Source organism: Aphelocoma coerulescens, chromosome 3 (genome assembly GCF_041296385.1).
Source record: "Aphelocoma coerulescens isolate FSJ_1873_10779 chromosome 3, UR_Acoe_1.0, whole genome shotgun sequence".
NCBI lineage: Eukaryota > Metazoa > Chordata > Aves > Passeriformes > Corvidae > Aphelocoma > Aphelocoma coerulescens.
In genome coordinates, this window is record NC_091016.1 from 106,442,312 (window position 1) to 106,461,590 (window position 19,279).

The 19,279-nt window shown below is 36.6% G+C and overlaps 1 protein-coding gene across 1 annotated transcript in view; it reads left to right on the forward strand.

The window, feature by feature from the left end:
* The first annotated feature begins 2,429 nt into the window (after positions 1–2,429).
* TPO (thyroid peroxidase) overlaps positions 2,430–19,279 on the forward strand; it is a 36,686-nt gene continuing 19,836 nt past the window's right edge. Inside the window, exons 1-6 of the mRNA XM_069011511.1 lie at positions 2,430–2,523; positions 5,235–5,319; positions 6,932–7,101; positions 9,371–9,503; positions 14,182–14,311; positions 16,996–17,202. Coding sequence (XP_068867612.1) covers positions 2,430–2,523; positions 5,235–5,319; positions 6,932–7,101; positions 9,371–9,503; positions 14,182–14,311; positions 16,996–17,202 — 819 coding nt within the window. The remainder of the gene's footprint in view (positions 2,524–5,234; positions 5,320–6,931; positions 7,102–9,370; positions 9,504–14,181; positions 14,312–16,995; positions 17,203–19,279) is intronic.

Sequence of the window (19,279 nt, forward strand, 5' to 3'; positions counted from 1 at the left end):
TCTCTTTCATCAGATTTCAATAACAGGATTCTGAATGAGCTCCAGTAAGAATAGGAATTCAGCTGTGCCTGTCTGTGTGGGTCCAGTGTAATTAAGACTTCACACATTTTTTAACTAAAACTGTTATTTGTGGCTCAGTGGGCAGTTAAATATTCATGCTCAGAAAAACACAAAATAAAAGTTGTCATTTAATGTTTTCATCACAGACCAATTTTTTGGATGTAACTACTTAAGGCCCACTGTTGACAAATACTTCAACTGCAACCAATGAGCAAAGGTTGAGATCCCCATTCAAACAAACCTTGATGTAAGTATGGTCTTTTTGAACTAAATGGGGAAGCTTTGATTTTTGACTGTGAAACTGCAAAGAAATTCAAACTGGTTTTTCACTTTAGGAAAGTCTCTAATCTCTCAGAAATTAAACCTGTAGTACTTGTGAAGTATATGAAAGGATATAGTGAGAGCTCCTTATTGTATTAGGTGTTCAGAATGGATCTGCTTTTCTCAGTGTTTTGCTGTGCCTTAGAAGAAGTCAATCTTCTTTATACTTTCTTATGTAAGGAAACATCATGTTAAAATATTTACAATTTGGAACAAGCTTAAAGAGGTATTGCAAATATGACTTCTTGTCTGCAATCTTAAATCCTCCAGCCAAGGAATATAAACCTACTTTTCCAACAGAGGTTTGTTTCCCTTTGCTCTGTGCTTGCTTCTCAACCATGTCCACTCATCTTTGCAGTGAACAGGTTATGGATGATATTCCCAAACCACTATAATAACATCCTGGAGTTTGTCCTCCAGTCAGTTCACATGCTCCTAGGTTTCCTTTCACCACCATATTCCACAGCCTCAAGCTCCAGGATGCCTCCTGCTACCCATCCCCTACTTCCCTTATCCCATCTGGCAGAGATCAAAACACTGATCTTTGGCTCCACCTTGTGATGTCCCTGTTGTGACCAGCAAAGATTAAATGAGGGAATCTTCAATACTGATTCCAGATCTGATCTTTATCTCTCTGCCTCTATAGGAAATAGGAAAAAAAACCCCAGCCAAATAGATTCTTTAGGTCAAACTACTGACTTTAAAAGAATCAATAGGGCTGAAAGGTGTAACTAAAGAAAAATAGCTAGGCTCAGAGAAAAAGATAGGTAAAAAGTGCTGGAAGTTGGTGGGCAGCCTGGGGGTTATCATCTGAATTCAAAATGGCCATTTTGGTAAAGCACAAATTACAGAATGCATAAAATAGGACACAAAGTTGGGGTTTTTTGTCAAATACAGTCACAAAAATAACTAGTGAAAAATAGTTTATCTTACTGCATAATGACAATTTTTCTTTTTCTTCTCGTTTTCAGGAAAGTAATTCAGATATAAGAACTGACTATGCAGTTATCTTTTGGTTCCTAGCAGGAAAAAATAAACAAATCAAGTATTAACGTCAGTTTCTGCTTCGTGGGAACATAACTGTGGCCAAAAAGATTTTGAAATAATTTGCACTGTTAAAGCTTGAGTGAGTACCAGTGCATAAAGCTGATAGCCTAAACTGGGCCCCTGGAAGGTACTTGGCTTTCATAATTCAGAACAGTTACTGCCACTGATAAAGTACAGAACTGTGGAAGATAATCTCCTCAGCAGACAAAAGGTCAGACAATAAAACTTTTGCTTGCCATTTTCCAGAAGAAATTCATCATATTAACTCATGAAATGCAAAAGGAAGGGGTGTTTGCACATTGAATTTCTATGGGCAATATAGTTTCTCTGAATTTTCAGACTTGATTAATTTTTTTTTTTTTTAATTTTGGTGGGATATGGAACTAAAAATATTTCAAATCTTTCAATTTCCAATCAACATAGTGCATGTGTAAAATGATACCTCTTGGAGAGTTTATATATTTGCACTGCTGTAAGAACTGCCAGAGTAGCAGTACTGAATGGAGAATGCAGCTCACCTCAGCTGTGTGAGCATATTCACTTTGCTGCTTTGACACCACATTAATCTATGGATAGGAGCATAGATTAGGATCTGATTAGTGTTATTAGTTTGGCCATTTCATTATCTTATGTGCGATCACTAATTTACAATCAAATCTGTCTGATGCACAGAGAAGTTCAAAATGAATGGTGGTAAAATATTGATGTATTTCTAATATGTAGGCTAAGTGCTGCTGGTATCATGAGAACATATTATGTTGTAAAATAAAGTTATGTGTCTCATTGTGCTAGAAGCTTCTCAAAATGTAAAAGAAAAGTAATGAGTAAGGAAGGGAAAAAGAAAACGTGAATTACTTTGAACTTCAAAAACGTAGTCAAACATGGCTGGAAATCTAATTTTAAAGTAAAATTTTCTCTAACAGGAAATTATTTATAGTCTGGCTTATAATTAGAAGATGCATATATATATATTTTCAACAATTATCTCTTCTTACTTGTAGATGAAAATTTTCATTATTTTGGGATTTTCAGCAGCTATAGCCTTCACAGCTGTTTTCTTTTCTTTCCTTGAAATACGGAAAGACACCATCTTTGGTAAGTAACAATAAAAATACATGTTAATTTCTTATGTTGACAGTTAAGCTGACTGGCACTGCAGACAGTATAGCAATGTCAGTATAGCTCAATCTCTTCTGTGTGCAAAATACACTATCTGGCTTCTGTGAGAATTATTCCATGGATGTTTTCCTTTAATATGCAGTTTCAGAAACTCAGTAAGTAAAACTTTGTATGTGTAGTGTATCTCTAGTGTATCTTGACTAGGAGTGATTTTACTTTCTTAGTGATGTTCACATGTCAGATGACATGTTGACAAGCACGATTGCTGGGTTTCTTTCCCCATCTGCTAATCATTACCTTTGGTCATCCTGGGCTAGAGGCAGTTGCCATAGAATGTCCCACCTGGCACTCTCCTGCTGTCGCACAAGGGTGCTTCTCTCCCGTGGGTCTGTTGGCTGCTGGCACTCTGTGGATTTTAGAGCATTTCAGATTGCAGTATTCCCTGTGTTCAAAAAATGTAATCTTGTAATTTTTACCATCATTTGCATCTGCTCAATTTAAATCAGTTAAAGCAAATAAACTAGAAGTGTAGCAGATACTAGACTGAGTTTTAAAAGAAATCTGCAGAAGCTGATTTTACATGAAATTAGGGCAGAGATAGTAAAGAAACAGGATTTCAAACTACAATCTCTTATATAGCTGTATACATCATTCATAAGGCATGATGATATGATTCCCTAGGAAAGTTTTCACCTGAAGTTAGTGTAGAATCACAATAAAATTAGATACAAACATATTAAATTAAAACAAGTTCCCAAGCTGTTACTTCTTACGAGAAATCTTTTTTGTACCATGACTGCAAAACAGGAGATCAGGTTTTCTTTCCAGAGTGAATTCTTTACTTTGAGCTTCCATACAAGTTGTTTGGAAAGATGTGGCCTAAAATGACCACATTATGTTGTATGTTAGTTAATAGAAAATGAATCCAAGCATAATAGAATGGTTTAGGTTGGAAGAGGCCTTAATGATCATCTTGTTCCACACCCTCTGTCATGTGTAGGGATTCCATTCACAAGACCAGGTTGTTCAGGGCTTCTTCCAACCTGGCCTTCAACACTTCCAGAAACGAGGCATCCACAACTTCTCTGGACAACCTCATTGCAGTGCCTCACCACCTTCACAGTAAAGGATTTCTTCATAACATCTAATCTAAACCTGCCCTCTCTCCATTTAAAACCATTGCCTCTCATCCTGTCCCATACCATCCATAAAAGAAGTCCCTCTCCTTCTGTTTTTATATGCTTCCTAGGCACAGGAAAGCCCCAATATATATAAATATACATGGACTATAAATAAATAGAATAGATGAAATGTGATTCTTTTTATAGTAGATGTTCTTTGTTCTGATGAGACAGTACAAGATAATGTTTATTACTCAAGAACCACATTTTTGAAGAGAGTGTACTGGTACAAAAATCATACTTTTTTGCTTAGAAGCAAAGGAAGATAGACAATGGAATTTAAGTATGACAAGTAGACGTTCTCTTCAAGATCAGAGTCTGAATCAATATTACATGATCAGCCATACTTCAAGCATATTATATTTCTCAGAGCTAAGCCCCTTAAAAGTAATTTAAAAACATGCTATATTAAATTCTAAAAGAATTACTTATTGTATGGCCTATGAAAATCCAACTTGTTTTTTAACATAGACTCAAAAAGGTTTTCAGAAGTACCAAAAATCTGAATGATAACATCAAATGAATCATCTGAATATTTTATTATGCACAGGTGAAAAAGAGAAATAACTACTGCTATACTTAGATACTGAAAACTTTAGTAGAGAATAATTTAGCCTAGGAAAGATTACTCCTCATCACACATTTCTCTTCCTTGAGCTGAGTGCCCTATTCAAAAAATAGATGATAGAAATAGCACAGTATGGACTACAGATAGAATATGCTCCCCTAAAATTACACTGTGCATAAATGACAAATGGTTGTACATAAATGATTGTTATTATTTGTTACGATTCATTTTCTAAGAAAAAAATGGGCCATCCCACAAAATTCAGATAGAAATAAAATAGTTGGACCTTAAACATTCTTTTATTATAAAACAACATGTACACAGAAGGGGAATAAACTAAACCACTATAGTAGTATACAAAATAGCACAGCTGAAGTATTATTACGTTCACATATATTCTTCCATCAAACATAGGTGAAGAAATGAGAATAGGGCTTTCATGCACTGGCCACATCCCAGGTCTTAATTTTCCTTGAATATGGACTTGAATTCTTCATGTGGCTCAGACCAGCTCATATTACCTGTGAGGGAGGCTCAGATTTGTCCTGTCAATCCAAGGACAGTTTGATGAAAAATACATATGAAGCCTAAGGAACACAGTTGCATCCAGAGAACACGTTTCAGCTAGACCTATTATGTTTGGTACTATACATGTCCATAACTGGATTTATACTTCAAGAAAACAGCAAGGAAATCTAACTCCTTAAGTCTTATAAATTATGGAATTGATTTACTGCCCCTACTTTACTTTTCAGTGAGGTCAGAAGCCACAACATTAATTTCAGGAATAAAATATGGAGATGGTTTTAAAGGGCAAAAAATTTCACCTTAATATTAGATATTTATATCTTTTCTAACTGTAAATATTTTAATAAATATATTCTATATTAACATATTTATCTTTATCTTTGTTTCTTTTTATTTTTTTCCCTGTTGAGAAAAAATTGAAGATAACTGCATTACTAAGGCTATCCAGAAGGGTTCTAGTCTGGTGGATTATGCTGCACATTATGAAATTAAAAGGTAAAAAAAAAAGAAGAATCTATTCAGTAAAAAACTTTTCATAAGAGAAAAGTTAGTCAGGCTTTCTGTTTTTGAGAACCCATATAATCACAGATTCACTGCTCCCATTACCTTTGAGGAATCTGGTCTAGAGGAAGGTAACTCTGCCCATGGCAGGGGGGTTGGAACTAGGGGGTTTCTAAGTTCCTTACAACCCAAATCATTCTATGATTATGTCACTGATTATATGATCCAATATGACCTTGTGCCTTATCACCATATAAGTTGCTCTCTTAAAATGTGAGACAAAATAAGAAACCCAAAAAGAAATACTAATGTTTTTCTGAACTAAATAGCACAAAAATTTCCATTAACATATGGCTCAAAAATAATAATTTTATGGACACAGTTTTGAAAATTAATTATGTTTTTTCCAGCTCAGAGTGAGATGGGAACAGCTCCTATGGCATCAGGAGCCAAACCCTATTGCCTTAAAGTGGACTGTTAAAGTGAATTTAATATTTCCTCTTCTATCTACAACAGATGAAAAAAAAGATAAGGGAAAGGAAATAAAAGGTTTATCTTGGACTGTGGTTAGGTAACAAATTAGGGAATGCTCCTTTGTGCTTGAATTTTAGTATGAGAGTGAGTTCTTTCAACCATTTTCTGACTAGGTTTCTGTGCTACACAAAATTAAATTCTCTCCAAAATTTGGAACACATCAGCTAAGTTTTACAGGGCACAATCACCCCACTTTTGCATAGACTTTCCTAAAGACTTATCCCTGTGATTTGAAAATGAGTCACGATTTGCAGAGCTCTGTGAGAGTTAACTGTTTATATAGACAGACCTTGTCAAGAACTGTTGCCTCTCTGTACGTAGACTGAGGTCACTTTCTGGTTATAGTGTTAGTATTTGGGTGACAACCCTAAGGCATTTAAAATTTAGAAGCATAAATCTCAAGCTTTCAGTGGCTCAGCTGCCTCATGTACTAGATGGAGATACTGATGTTTATCTGTCTCACAGGATATTGTGGCAATTATTTGGTCAATATCTTAAAGATGATAAATGCTAAGAGATGCTAAAGATAAATGTTTAACAATGTTTGTTTCGATTAGGAATTGAAATTTTATTAGGAATAAATCTCAGACCACTTACTCAACCCGGACAAACCACCAGACTGTTAAGCTTCCTTTGAAATACTGGTATGTGGATATATAGACTTTAAAGAGAATTGGTGCTCAGAAATGCTATTGGTATTTGGTATTAAATGTTAGGTGAAAGCAAAGCCTGCTTGCAGTAGTAAGTTGGGACCCCGCTTTTGCGACTATCCTGCACAAGGTCTTCCACTTAGTGCTGCAGGCTCTGCTCACCCCAACAGTTTCTGTCTCATCCTAGAGGCTTCCCACAAACTGAACTCTTGTGTGTGTCCAATAGAAGGGCAGTTTCTCTTTTAGAATTTTCCTTGCAGAACAAGGTCACAAAAGAGTCCTCCTCTTTGCTTTCCCAATGTACTCTTCAATCAAAATATACCTTAAACTTTCAACCTATCCAGCACAGACAGCTTTATTGTTATGAAAAAGTTTTAAAAATGTATACATTGCAAAACCTTCTGTATTTATCTCAATTATAGAAAGGTCAAAGGAAACGGAATAGCAACCCCTGCTTTGCTGCTGGCTTTCTCAAAATTTCCTGAACAAGACAGTCAAGATATTTCCCAAGCAGCTGAACGAATGGAAATGTCAATTCAGGTGCTGAGAGAAAAAGTTTGCCAGAAGCACAAACGCTCATTGCATCCAACTGGTAAATATAGTGTATTGACATTGGCAAACCACCCTATTGATTTGCTGAATGCTGTCTTTTAGATTAAAGTTGGGTTAAGTTCACTTTTATTTTACTTTTGCACTTTCTTTTGTTCTTGAAAGCATCTCGGATAGGTTTACATTTTTCTTTGCTGTAGTGTGGGTGGCATTCCTGCAGTTGAGGAGAGCAGCATTGCACTGTTGGCATCCTGTGAACTCATGACTGTGTATTGCCTATAAATCAGCCTGCATATCCTCAGTGTTGCAAGCTTCTTGTTTACAGTGAAATATCTATCTTCCCCAGCAGCTTGGGTTTAGTGCTTGATCTTTTATCACACTATGGCACTGGCATTTTCAAACACACTTCCTCTAAACATATGCATATCCCTCTCTTAAAAAATATGTTCTTATTTCCAAATCTAATTTTATAATGCAGTGCTGTTACACATTTATTTCCACTTTAACTGGTTTTTTTTTTAAATGTTAGATGGGAAAAGAAAGGGATAGTCCAGAAAGCTCAGAGTTGTCTAAGTAAAGTAAAATACTTGCTGTTAATTAGAGATTAATTTCTCTGTCTGGTGTCTGGAAGGTTCAAAATAGCAGAAACATTGACTTTTTTCCCCCATAATTTAATTCTGTCACTTCCATGAAGTCTTCTGTCTTATTATTCTAACATTTTTTTTCCAAGATATAGAAACATTAGAGTGCTGTAGACAAACATAAAGCTCCACAGTTATTCTACTATTTTATTTCCTTGCAGAAATATCTGGCTTACTAAACTAATGGGACCTTTGTAGAACTAAAAAAATATCTCTATCTATATGAGTATTTCTGTGCATATATTTATGTACCTACAGATACACACATACAGATATAATTATTTTTGTGCTGTGCGATTTCAAAAGAAATTGAATTTCTAAACTACAGAAGAAGTGCACAAAGCTCTTGTTAATTTTCAGAGATGAAACAACATTAATGGAACATGAATAGACAATCTACAGTCTATGTGCCACAACAAAATAATTTTACATTAATTAAAGAACTAAATTGACTTTAAAGAAAACATGTGAGTTACTACCTTGGCAGCCCAGATAACTGGGGAGCTGGGCTCTGAGTATAATTTACACCTGAACTAACACAGAAGTAAACCTCTATCCACAAATTTGGCACGATTAACTAGTATATAATGACAAGATTATGTAGCCAGTCTAACAACCTATTCTCTCTCTGTTCTTGCTACTACCTTGTACAGATTCTAACTGCTCAACAGAACATTTTTTGAGCTGATTTGGCTCTTGAATCTTTGTTGTTCATTTTTCTGGCTTAATTTTTTGGGCTGAACAATGAACTGAAGCAGTTTAATTCAGAGTTGAATGGGCAGAACAAATAGATATGTGATGCGCAGTGGGGAGACAAGGGCAATATATTTTATATGTTACCTCTACCCTCATCTTTCATCATGTGATGGTTGCAGTCACTTTGAATGTCAAGGGTTCTCTGAGTTCAGGAAGGATATTCATGGAATCATAGAATGGTTTGGGTTGGAAGGAGCCTTAGAGACCCCATAGTTCCAACCCCCCTGCCATGGGAAGGGTCACCTTCCTTTAGACCAGGTTGCTCCTTTTTCATGTGTATATCCACCTCCAACTGGCCATACATATTTCAATACCTGCAGAGGTGAGAACAGGTCTCTCTTACACAGTAGTGTGGCTTTGTCCCTCAACATCAGATGCTCACTGGGAGCCCCATCTTGGATTGTATTAGAAATATATTTATAACATGCTTTCTACTGGTAGAAAGGGACTTGATTGTACCTAGCTTCCAAATTCCAGCTAATAATTCTGATCGTCTTCCAGTGAACAATGAATTCTATAGTCATCTGCAGGGTCTTTAAATCTGCATCTTTCCAGTCCCACATTTTTCCTCCTTGACATATACTTTTGTTCTTGATTGGCATTTTTTATGCCTTTGTTGTAAGCACAGGGACCAGCCAAGCAAAGGACTACAATGCAGGGAAAGAAGGAAGCAGAGAGCAGGTCAGCCCCAGTTCTCAGTTATTGCTGGACCTCTTTCATTCTCTTTTCTTTTCATTCTATGCATCAGATAATAAATCCAGCTCTTCCTCTAAGTCCCTGAGACAGCCTCTTGCAGCACTTCTCACTAAGTGCTCTTTCCTAGGAGGAGGGAGAATGTGGCTGACAATAATGCATTTTCTACTGGAGCAGCTGAATCTGATAGAGCAAATTGCTTGTCTGGGTTCTTCCTTTCAGATCATTTATCAGCTGATCTGCTCACTATGATTGCTAATATTTCTGGATGTCTGCCTTATATGTTGCCACCAAAATGTCCAAATAATTGCTTAGCTAATAAATATCGACTCATCACTGGTGCCTGCAATAACAGGTATGTATGATAAGAATTGTGTCTGGAAAAATCCTTCTTTCTCATTCTTTCAACTCAAGAAGCTGTGTTTACTTTTTCTGAGGAAATTGGTGGAGGGGGCCTGACATTAATCTGTTAACTTTGGAACCAACTGTAAATGAGGTGCCTGTGAAAGTTCCCATAGGAAGAACCCACAATTTAAACTTTGGTACACTAATTTTTGCAGACAGGCTTTCCCTCTGAAAGCTTCTAAGATTATGTGAGGAACTTTACATTTAGGGAGAGCTGATTCAGTAGATTCCTTCTTCTATATAAAAAGCAAACTTAATTCTAACCCAGCATTTATTTTTGATTGAATTGGATAAAATTATATAAAGCAGGAAAACTATATTATTTCACAAGGAGAACTATTTTTGTACTTTCCCACAACATGAATCTAAAAATTCTAGGTGCTCTATTTAATTTTACATATCTGGTTGTATATGTTTAGTGGCTATTTTTTACTACTACTATCTACTTGTTGCCTAATCTATGTGACAATTGTTTCCTGCAAAACCCAACATAATAGATGTACCTGTCTTTTCAGAATCCTCCAATGCAATGAGAGTGTAAAACTGAGAATGAGAGCCCCTTTTAAGTACAAGGGTAAACAATATTTGTACTCAGCAGCCTCTGGATACATAGACCTAAGGTCACAAACTGAAAGGTGGACTGTAAGATTACAGTTGAAGTGCTACAGAGATGAAAATGGAAGGCCATTGTCATTGTAGAGGTTAAGGTGCTTTGCAATGTGGTGAATAAAGGGCAGTAAAATTCTGCAGTTTTATTATTCAGCAAGTCTGGTTTTATGAGATGAATTTGTTTTGCTACGTCACAAGTTATTTGCAAGGAACATGCCTGATAGACTCTTTGCTGAAAGGACACAACCTGATATGCATCAGTGTTATAAATCTAACTGTGTGGGTATCCATAATTTCCCCCAGGCATGTTCAGAGTTCCTTGGAATCTGAACTAGCAGCTAGTACAATATTTGCACTGACAGCTCCATCACGGCTTGAATACATTGTCCAAGATTCATGCAGCTGAACATAGACACATGGCTGAAGCTCTTAATTTACAGGCATGGTTGTGTAGTCTTTCACCCTAGAAATGGAAATAAGCACTCTGCTTTCTCTTCAGTGACTGATAATACTAGGATGTGTATAGGCATTTCAGTCTGGTGTCTAAAGCTGGGTAGGGTAAATATGATTCATTGAGTCTGGTTTGTAGCCACTCTGTTCTACTTTGTATATTTTTATGCTTCACCGCATCAGAATTTAAACCCACCACTCATATTTGGTGGTATTTTAGACTTTTTGCTCTAAACATCTGTATAAGTTGCAAGGCAGCAAAAAACTCTCCAAAACCAAAGACTTTCGAACCAGTGCATCAGATCTTAACTGATTCTAAAACTTTGTGAGCTCCTTAAAACACCTCTAGCTCTACTGAAATACATCAGCTTAAAATCCCATTATACAGTAATGTAAATAACATATTCTGTGATGTAAGCCAGCTTCAAAGTCTTCAGACATTAAATGAAGTACCAGTCTGTGCTTTTCCTTGCTTTACAGCTTCCACTTTCAGGTAGAAAATATATCGGGACCTATGTTGCACTTGTATTTTTCCTCACTCAGTTTGAATATGTAGCTGTCCTGTAGATCAGTAAATGCTGCATTTCATAAGTGAAATTTAAAAATAAAATTTATAGTGGAATTAATTGTGGGCCTTCAAGAAAAATCTATTTAAATCTATTTAGAAGTGAGCAAGGAAATGCTTTACAGATGTTTTACTAAATCAGTTTGCATGTTTGGGACAAATCTGATCAATTACAAAGGATTTATTCCACAGCATTGAGATTGTTTTGTTTTACTGTGCACTTCCTAGAACAGAGGTGTAGCAGAATAGCATAAACATGACCTTCTATGGAGAATAGCAACATAACATTCCCAGCAGAGTTAATATCCACTTTTACTAGTAACAGATATTAACAGATTTTAGTTTTCTTTCTGCCTAAACAAGCAAAATAAAATGATATTATTTTAAAATTAAGAATAAGGAATAGAAGGAAAATCCAAAGAGCTGGTTTTTTCCCATTTTTTAATCTTAACTAGCTAGTATTGATCTGTGTATTTTTTTAATGTCTAGTACAATGAGAGAAATTCAAGGGTGAAGGAGTTACAGGTACTAAAGAAATGGACTCTCAGAGTGCAATTAGCTTCACCTAATCCTAGCCTTCAGAGGTAGTTGTATGTCTGCTGCAAGGCTGCATCTTTGGCTGTTCCTGCTAGTGAGAAATAGAATGGAATGACAGGATGGCACCCAGGTCTGTCTTTCTGGCTTGATGGACAGGTTTTTAGATGACTGGCTTACTTTTTGTACACCTAACGTTTGGGGCATCTAGGATGAACTTTATCTGCAGCATTTCTATTTCACTGCCGTGTCATTAACCATTCTCTCAGGTAAGGACCTGATGGTCAGTCTGAAGGTCCAGTACCAGCAGACGTAGGAGTAAGACTATGGCTCCCCTAGTGGAAAGAACGAACAGTCCTGACTGAATCCACTGACTTCCACAAGGAGGAACTGAGATGTTTCCTTTAGGATTGCTACATCACCTCAGTGAAAGCTAAGTGTTCAATTAGTGGCAGGCTTATTTTCCAGAAGCGTCCCATGTTTCCACAAGTTACACGCGTGGTAGCTCAGCACAACGTAAAACATCACAAACTCTAATTATTAAGTTGCCATATGGCATTCATTCCTTGTATCTGAAACTAGGCAGAACATTAAAATAAGATTCAAAATAAGAAATTCTGGATTGTGAACTGCTGTTTACAACTCCAGGTTGCTTCTCAGGCAGCCAAAACAAAATCCAAATGGTACAATACCAGTATTTCACAAGTAAATTAAAACTCCCTCTTCCTATAAACAAAATATATAGTAATCAAATTTGACCACTCTATAAATATGTATGGTAGCAAAATCTCATTCTTTCAGTTGCCTTTTTAACTCAAGCAAGATTCCAAGACATTAACATGTTTGATGCAATAATAAAAAGGCATGTGGGAAGGGTTTTACTTAAGTAGCATTCCAGTAATTCTGCTAAAATACAAAAGCAATCAGGAGAAAAATCACTGGTTAAGCAGCTACATTAACATTTCATTATTTTTAATTGAGTGAAATAGCACTACACTATGTGCAGTATTTTATGCAATTTTAATAAAGGCAAATCAACTGTAACTAATTTGAATGCTTTATTAAAGCATACTTCAACCTTCAAGTGTGAATTATTGTGGATAATTAAGTATATTACTGTACCATATAGCTTGGCAAATTGAGCCTCTTCAGTGTGCTGGAGATCAATGAAATACTAATATCATAATTGTTTATCATCCTGATGGACTTACAAATGTATGTTTTAACACTATGTATTTCTATCAACATTCCAGAAATATTTCTGGTTCTTTGTGGCTTACTTTACAATTTTACTCAACTGAGTGCATTGCAAAAAAATTATTTCTTCTTTTTAATGTTGATATATATTTATTATGAATATATTTATTAGGAAATATATTGAACGGGACATGTTAAAAAATAACCAAACAACAACAAAAGATTTCATCTTAGAAAAAATGCATTTAAAATATTCATGAAAGAGAGAAAATTAATTGAGTCAAACCCAAGACTCCTTACTATACTAATAAAGAGGAATCACCAATAATCAATTGCTGACCCTCAAATTAAGTATGACCTGATTCTTGTCACCCTCTTAGACATGTTTGTCTATACTTTTTTACTCCCCTTCCCCCTTCCAAGTTGTCTGGCTGTGGGATGACAAACTGGTATGTAATGGTTCCAAGGTGTGCCCAGGCAGGCGACATTCAGAGAAATGCAAGTTGTTGTGAGAAAAAAATACAGTGCAATTACTGCTAGCAGCTTAGCAGGGTAGTTCAGTTCCTGGGCTTGTACACAGGCCCTCCCAAAGATTGACCCAAGAAATTGGTATAGCTTCAACCAGTGGGAGTCTTGCCCCTGCATTCAGCCATTGCTCCCATCTCCTCAGTCCTGGCTTCTTTGGTCTTGCTAAATGATTTCTTCTCTATGACTAGTGTCCATTTTTCTTTTAAGCTTTATTCACCTGTACTCCAGGGTTTCTTCATATTTTCCTAAGTCTTGATTTCCTAGCTGTTGCCCTAAACAAACCTCTTTTTAAAGATGCTAGCAAACGCACTTGAGACTACATCTGACTTTATGGGGAATGAGGACACTATCAGGAAGTCACCTTCACAGCAAGTATTTCAAAAATGTCAAAAGGTAACCAACTTAGGTTATAAACATGAATAAAATAGTAATAATTCATTAGTAATTTAAGTTTTCATTATTTTCCTTTAGAGTAAAATTAATATTGGCATACATGAAGAAAAGTATTTGATGCCCTCTCAAAGATTGCCATGTGAACATCCAATCGCAATGGCATATTGCTCTGTAGCTGATGATTATTTCATATTATTTTATTATTATATTTTTTATGCTCAGGTTTTACATTCAGAATGTAAATAAAATATAATATAGATAGTAATTCAGAATATATTCGGAGGTTCAGGATTTTTTTGGTTTTGCTGCTGTTGCTTTTGGGGGATTTTTTGTTTTGTTTTTCTTTTCATAGGGAACATCCTAGATGGGGAGCATCCAACACAGCTTTGGCTAGATGGCTTCCAGCAGCCTATGAAGACGGCCTCAGCCAACCTCGAGGATGGGATCCCAGCATCCGATACAATGGATTCCATCTGCCTTCGGTTAGGAAGTGGATCACAAGATCACTTGAAACTCTTTCACTGGGCTATTACCGTACCTGCTAACATAGATCTCCATTTGCATCAGTGAATGAAGTATCTGTGTAAAATACTTCAGACGTATCTGTGGAGCTTAGTTAAGAAGCCAGTGGCTTTGCTAAAGCATAAGTGCAAACACGTGGTGAGAGTTCCCCTGCCCCTGGCGGGGGTAAGCCCACGGAGCAGTGCCAGGGGGCACTGACTGCCTTGAGGGGCAGCCCAGCACTCCATAAAGTGCTGTGGAGGAGAGCAGGCAGGGCAGGAGCTGGCCAAATGCCTGGCCTGGAAGGCACCAGACAGCAGGCAGCCAGCAGACACAGGGTGATGATTGCTCAGGTAGAGAAAAGGTGCAAAGTCAACCCAATTTTGAGCTTCCCATGATGAAATTGTAAAGAAGAGGGAGGTCTACAAGGATGCATGCTGCAATGGTCACAAGTTGCTCCAGAGAAAATTTTGTCTTGAAAAAAGAAATGAATTTGTTGTGAGCACAATTAAATGCTGGAATAGGTTTTTGTTGGAATATGGATTCCAGCCTAGAGAACTTCTGGCTTATCCCTAATGGGAAATACCCAAGATCTGTCTTGATGAGGCTCTCAATAACCTAACCCCCACTTTCAATTTACGGTTGCACATTGTGGTCTCCAGAATTTCCTTTCAGCCTCGACTTTCTAGTGATTTTATGATTCTTTGCTTTAATAATGGCGCCTTTATTCAGGGAAGGAGGAGGGGGAAAAGAAGGTTGGGTGTTAACTAAATAAATATAAAGCACATAGACGTGCTAGCACGTGTAGGTGTGTGCATGTATACCATTCCTCATAAGGTAGCAAGCCTTGACTGAACAAGTATTGCTGTCAAATCATAACTTCATTTTAGCTAGTCCAACTTACTGAGCTTAGAAAATATTGCAATATTTATGGATTTTAGCACCTCATATTCTTAAAAAACAGCAGACCCGCCGTAGAGGGAAGTTTGAAAAGAGAATATTTGCACAGAGGGCTGGGTGAAAAATTCCCCAGTGCAGTGTGCAGTGATTTGGGCTGGATTTATAATTTGTGATTTGTCATCATTGCTTTGAAATCTGACTTTTAATGGACTCAAAGTCTTTTCATTTTAACCATTGTATGTTTAATAAGGATAAGCAAGAGAATTTAGTGTTAATGTCAGCTGCAACTCATGCTATTAATTAAATAACATTGTCTCTAAGCTGCACAATTTAGCGCTCAGAGATGGAAACCTGACATTTACACAGGCAAATTTCCAGTAGATAGTACAAACTACCTTTTTCTAGATTCATTAGGGTACATGTTTGTAAAGTAAAACACTCTTAAAAAAGATTATATAACCGTACCAAATCTGGTTATCAACATCTGACCATCAGCAAGGTTCTCTGCTTTGTTTCGGAGTAAGACAGGATAAAAATAATGTTATAAAGTTTTTTCTCATTTACATAATTGTCCTTTTTTTTTGTACTTTTAGCTATCTAACTATATCCTTTTAAAATAATGTGAAGATGATAGATAAGTGTGAGGATTGCTATAAAGCAATACTAGATCACAGTGTAACTGTAATAGTTAACAGGGATAAGAAAATTTTGCTAACTTCAAGAAAAAGTTTGTGCTTTGTGGCCACAAAAGCTGTTAAAATACTCATCTAAAGTCTTGAATTCCTGATGACCTGTATGTAGCTTGCTCTCAACTATTTCAGTATAAATCCTGATGTTCCTAACAAGTCCCATGTTGCCCGTTGCCCTTACCAATTCCATTTAATGGAACCTGCCTTATATATTCATTATATAGCCCTTATATTTATTACAGGCTCTGTAGTGTTTTATCTATTTTATGTGCTGCCCTTTCAGTTGCTTGACTTCCAAGGTAGCTGTTATATGCCAGGGAATATTTTGCAGCATGAGGGAGGAATCTGTGAATAATGATACCCCTAACATTTCCACAAACTGAGTGCTGATTTTGCTCTGATGGTTTTGCTTGGTTATTAATATAGGCTGGACATGTAGCATCGATGTCTCCATGTGCTCGTCCTCAGAGTATCTGTATCTCCATGCAGCTTGCACAGAAGCATGTCAGAAATATATTTTGGTTTCTTCCTACCTGGGAAAAGGAAGCAGAACTTTCGGCTACCATGTGTTTGCAACCTAGCTCATGTCCTGGGCTGCATAATCTCCTTCATTTATGTACAGAGCAGCTCAGACCCTCTGTGTATCAACAGTGATTTGAGATTTCCCAGCAAATCTTTTTGTATAAGGAGGAAAAAACAGAATAAATAGAAAGAAAACTTTTAGACAGTCTAAAAGAAACGTGAGGTTTTCAAAATTAAAAAAAAAAAAACAGATCAAAGATACACTGCTTACTGGCAAACATAAAAAACTCAGCTGAAACATCTTTGAATATGCTTGTGGCACCTGGGTCTCAGCTCCTGAACAGAAATAAGAGCCTGACAGAGGTTGGATTTTATATTGTTGGATTTTTTGTTTTGGTTTGGTTTTAGGCAAAGCATTAGAAGCACTATACTACATAAAGTTGGGGAGGGGGGAAGATAGCTTTTATCACTGTTCCCCACAGTTTTTAGTGTTTTATCATTTTGTGAGAAGTAAAAACTGCTTGGCACTCAAGGTAAATTCATTCTCTTCTCAGGTTCGTGAAGTGACAAGAAAAATTATTCATGCATCTAATGAGGCTGTTACTGAAGACAGCCTGTATTCTGATATCATTATGGTATGGGGACAGTACATAGACCATGACATTGCATTCACACCCCAGAGCACAAGTAGAGCCACCTTCCTAAGTGGGATGGAGTGCCAGATGACTTGTGAAAAACAAAATCCATGTTTTCCAATAAAGGTAAGGTTCTAACTTAAATTCCTTGAGAGAAATGCCAGAGTCTAAACAGGTGAGTAAAGCCAAGAAACATTGGAGCAGACAATGATAGAAAAATAGAAACCAGTACAACTATTAAATGAAACAGGTAGACATTTAATTTTTTTTGTAGAGTTAATAAACCATAGTTAATGTATTTAATACATTCATTAATTTTAACCTGTTTATGTTGCTGGGGAACCTTACTGGTCCCTCCCAATGTTATTGCTCTCATGCTTCAAGGTTTTGAGTTCCATTGGGGAAAATAGCAAAGTAAAATTTATATTTTCAGCCAGATAAAGTGAAAGGATCTTAACATTCCTCATTGAAAGCAAAAATACTTCTTCCAGCTAATGCAAACTTTTGAAGAGAGCTGTCTTTTCAATGTATGCGTAAAAATGATCTTCAGGGAGCTGCTGAAACATACATACATCACATCTTTGCTTTGAGCAGATGGAAAACGTGTTCAAAGCTTGTTAGAGGGCTAGAAGAAACATAAATAGGTATAAATATAGGATACTGTATTTTTGATCACTTAATTTAAAAGCATAGTCCTGCTTTCACTCAAAAAATTGAGTAGAAAAGTAAAACCATACTTTTGTTTCTCAAAGCACAGCCTGTACTACTCAGGCTACAGGAAAGCCCCATGCCCATCACAGCCCTTGGTGATATTTAAGTTAGAGCAACCTAAATTGCTTTCCTTAGTGTTGGAGCTTGATTACTGACCATCTTCTCTATGTACTGTCATGTAGGGCTTCTATCAGAATACAAAACCTTTTTTGCCTCAGCAAACTGTAGTTGATAACCACTCCACAGTCTCCATAAGTGCCTCATTCCTCTTTCATTAAACATAAAGGAAAATGTTTGGTTAACTGTAAAGAGAACCAAATCAGCTGTGTTAAAGGTGGCTCATCTTCCATATGGTGAGAGAATTTAAATTTAAAATACAGGGAAGGTTACATGAAATTAATAACAGCCTGTAATTTCACCACAGACAGGTAAATCTAGTCCCTGTCACCCTGGAGATATGGACTATTGAGGGCTTGCAAACTTGTCTTGAGAGCATTCAGAAAGAGCACAGGCTTCTTAAAGAAGAGCATTCTTTCAGACATTGGGTGACTGAGAGCACTGAGTAACCTGAATCAGCCACAAAAGTCCTAATTATTAAGAGTACGCCATAGTTATGAAAAAAATATCTAGTTTGCTGTGTTTCAAATTTCCATCTGGGGCAATAAATTATTTTTTTCTGTTTATGTTTTTAAGTAATAGCCTTAGAAACATTCCCATTCCCAAAGTCTTACCAGGAGAGGCTAGGGCAGACATCTAGTCCCTGACCAGCAGTGCTTTGTATGATGGGAAAACGGATCCATCTGAAAGATATGCCACAATATATTGAGTCCTATTTTTAAAAAGTCTGCTGTAGCCATAAAACTGCAAAAGTCTTCAAAAGTCATTTGTGTTTACGATATATTCTTTGAAATAGCACTATTAGTATTGATTTTGAAGTGCAAAACCCCCATTTTTTTTTATTACTACATGGATATTTAGTTTGAGAGGAGACTCATACTGTTTCCCATAACTTGAATGAAATGTGGATCACAAGGACCATAGAGGTCTAATCAATGAACTCTGACTAATTCAAACCTCAAAATCCCATCTACTTAAAAAAGAGACATCTTAAGGGATCTTTAAGAAAGGACTCCAAGGCTAATATTATTTGTGTGGTAGAAGCATTTAGTGCAGAGGGATAAAAGGTGCACAGATTGTCATGGCATAGACTTGCAAGTGTCAAGTGCTCTAAACAAGGCACAGATTTTGGATGTCTGTCTTGGAGCTGTGATGTCATTCAGAGAGCATGTTTCAAGGCGGCTCTTGAAGGACATTTTTTGATCACGTATTAATCTATCACTGAGTATTTAACGTGTAGCTAAATCTAGCACTGGAAGCTGCTCCTGCTCAGCATGTGGATGGGTCAAGCCTACCTTTGATGTAGCCATGACTGGCCATGGCAGGGGACATACAAAGAAATTCAGTCACAACCCTGTAAGCATTAGATAAGTTT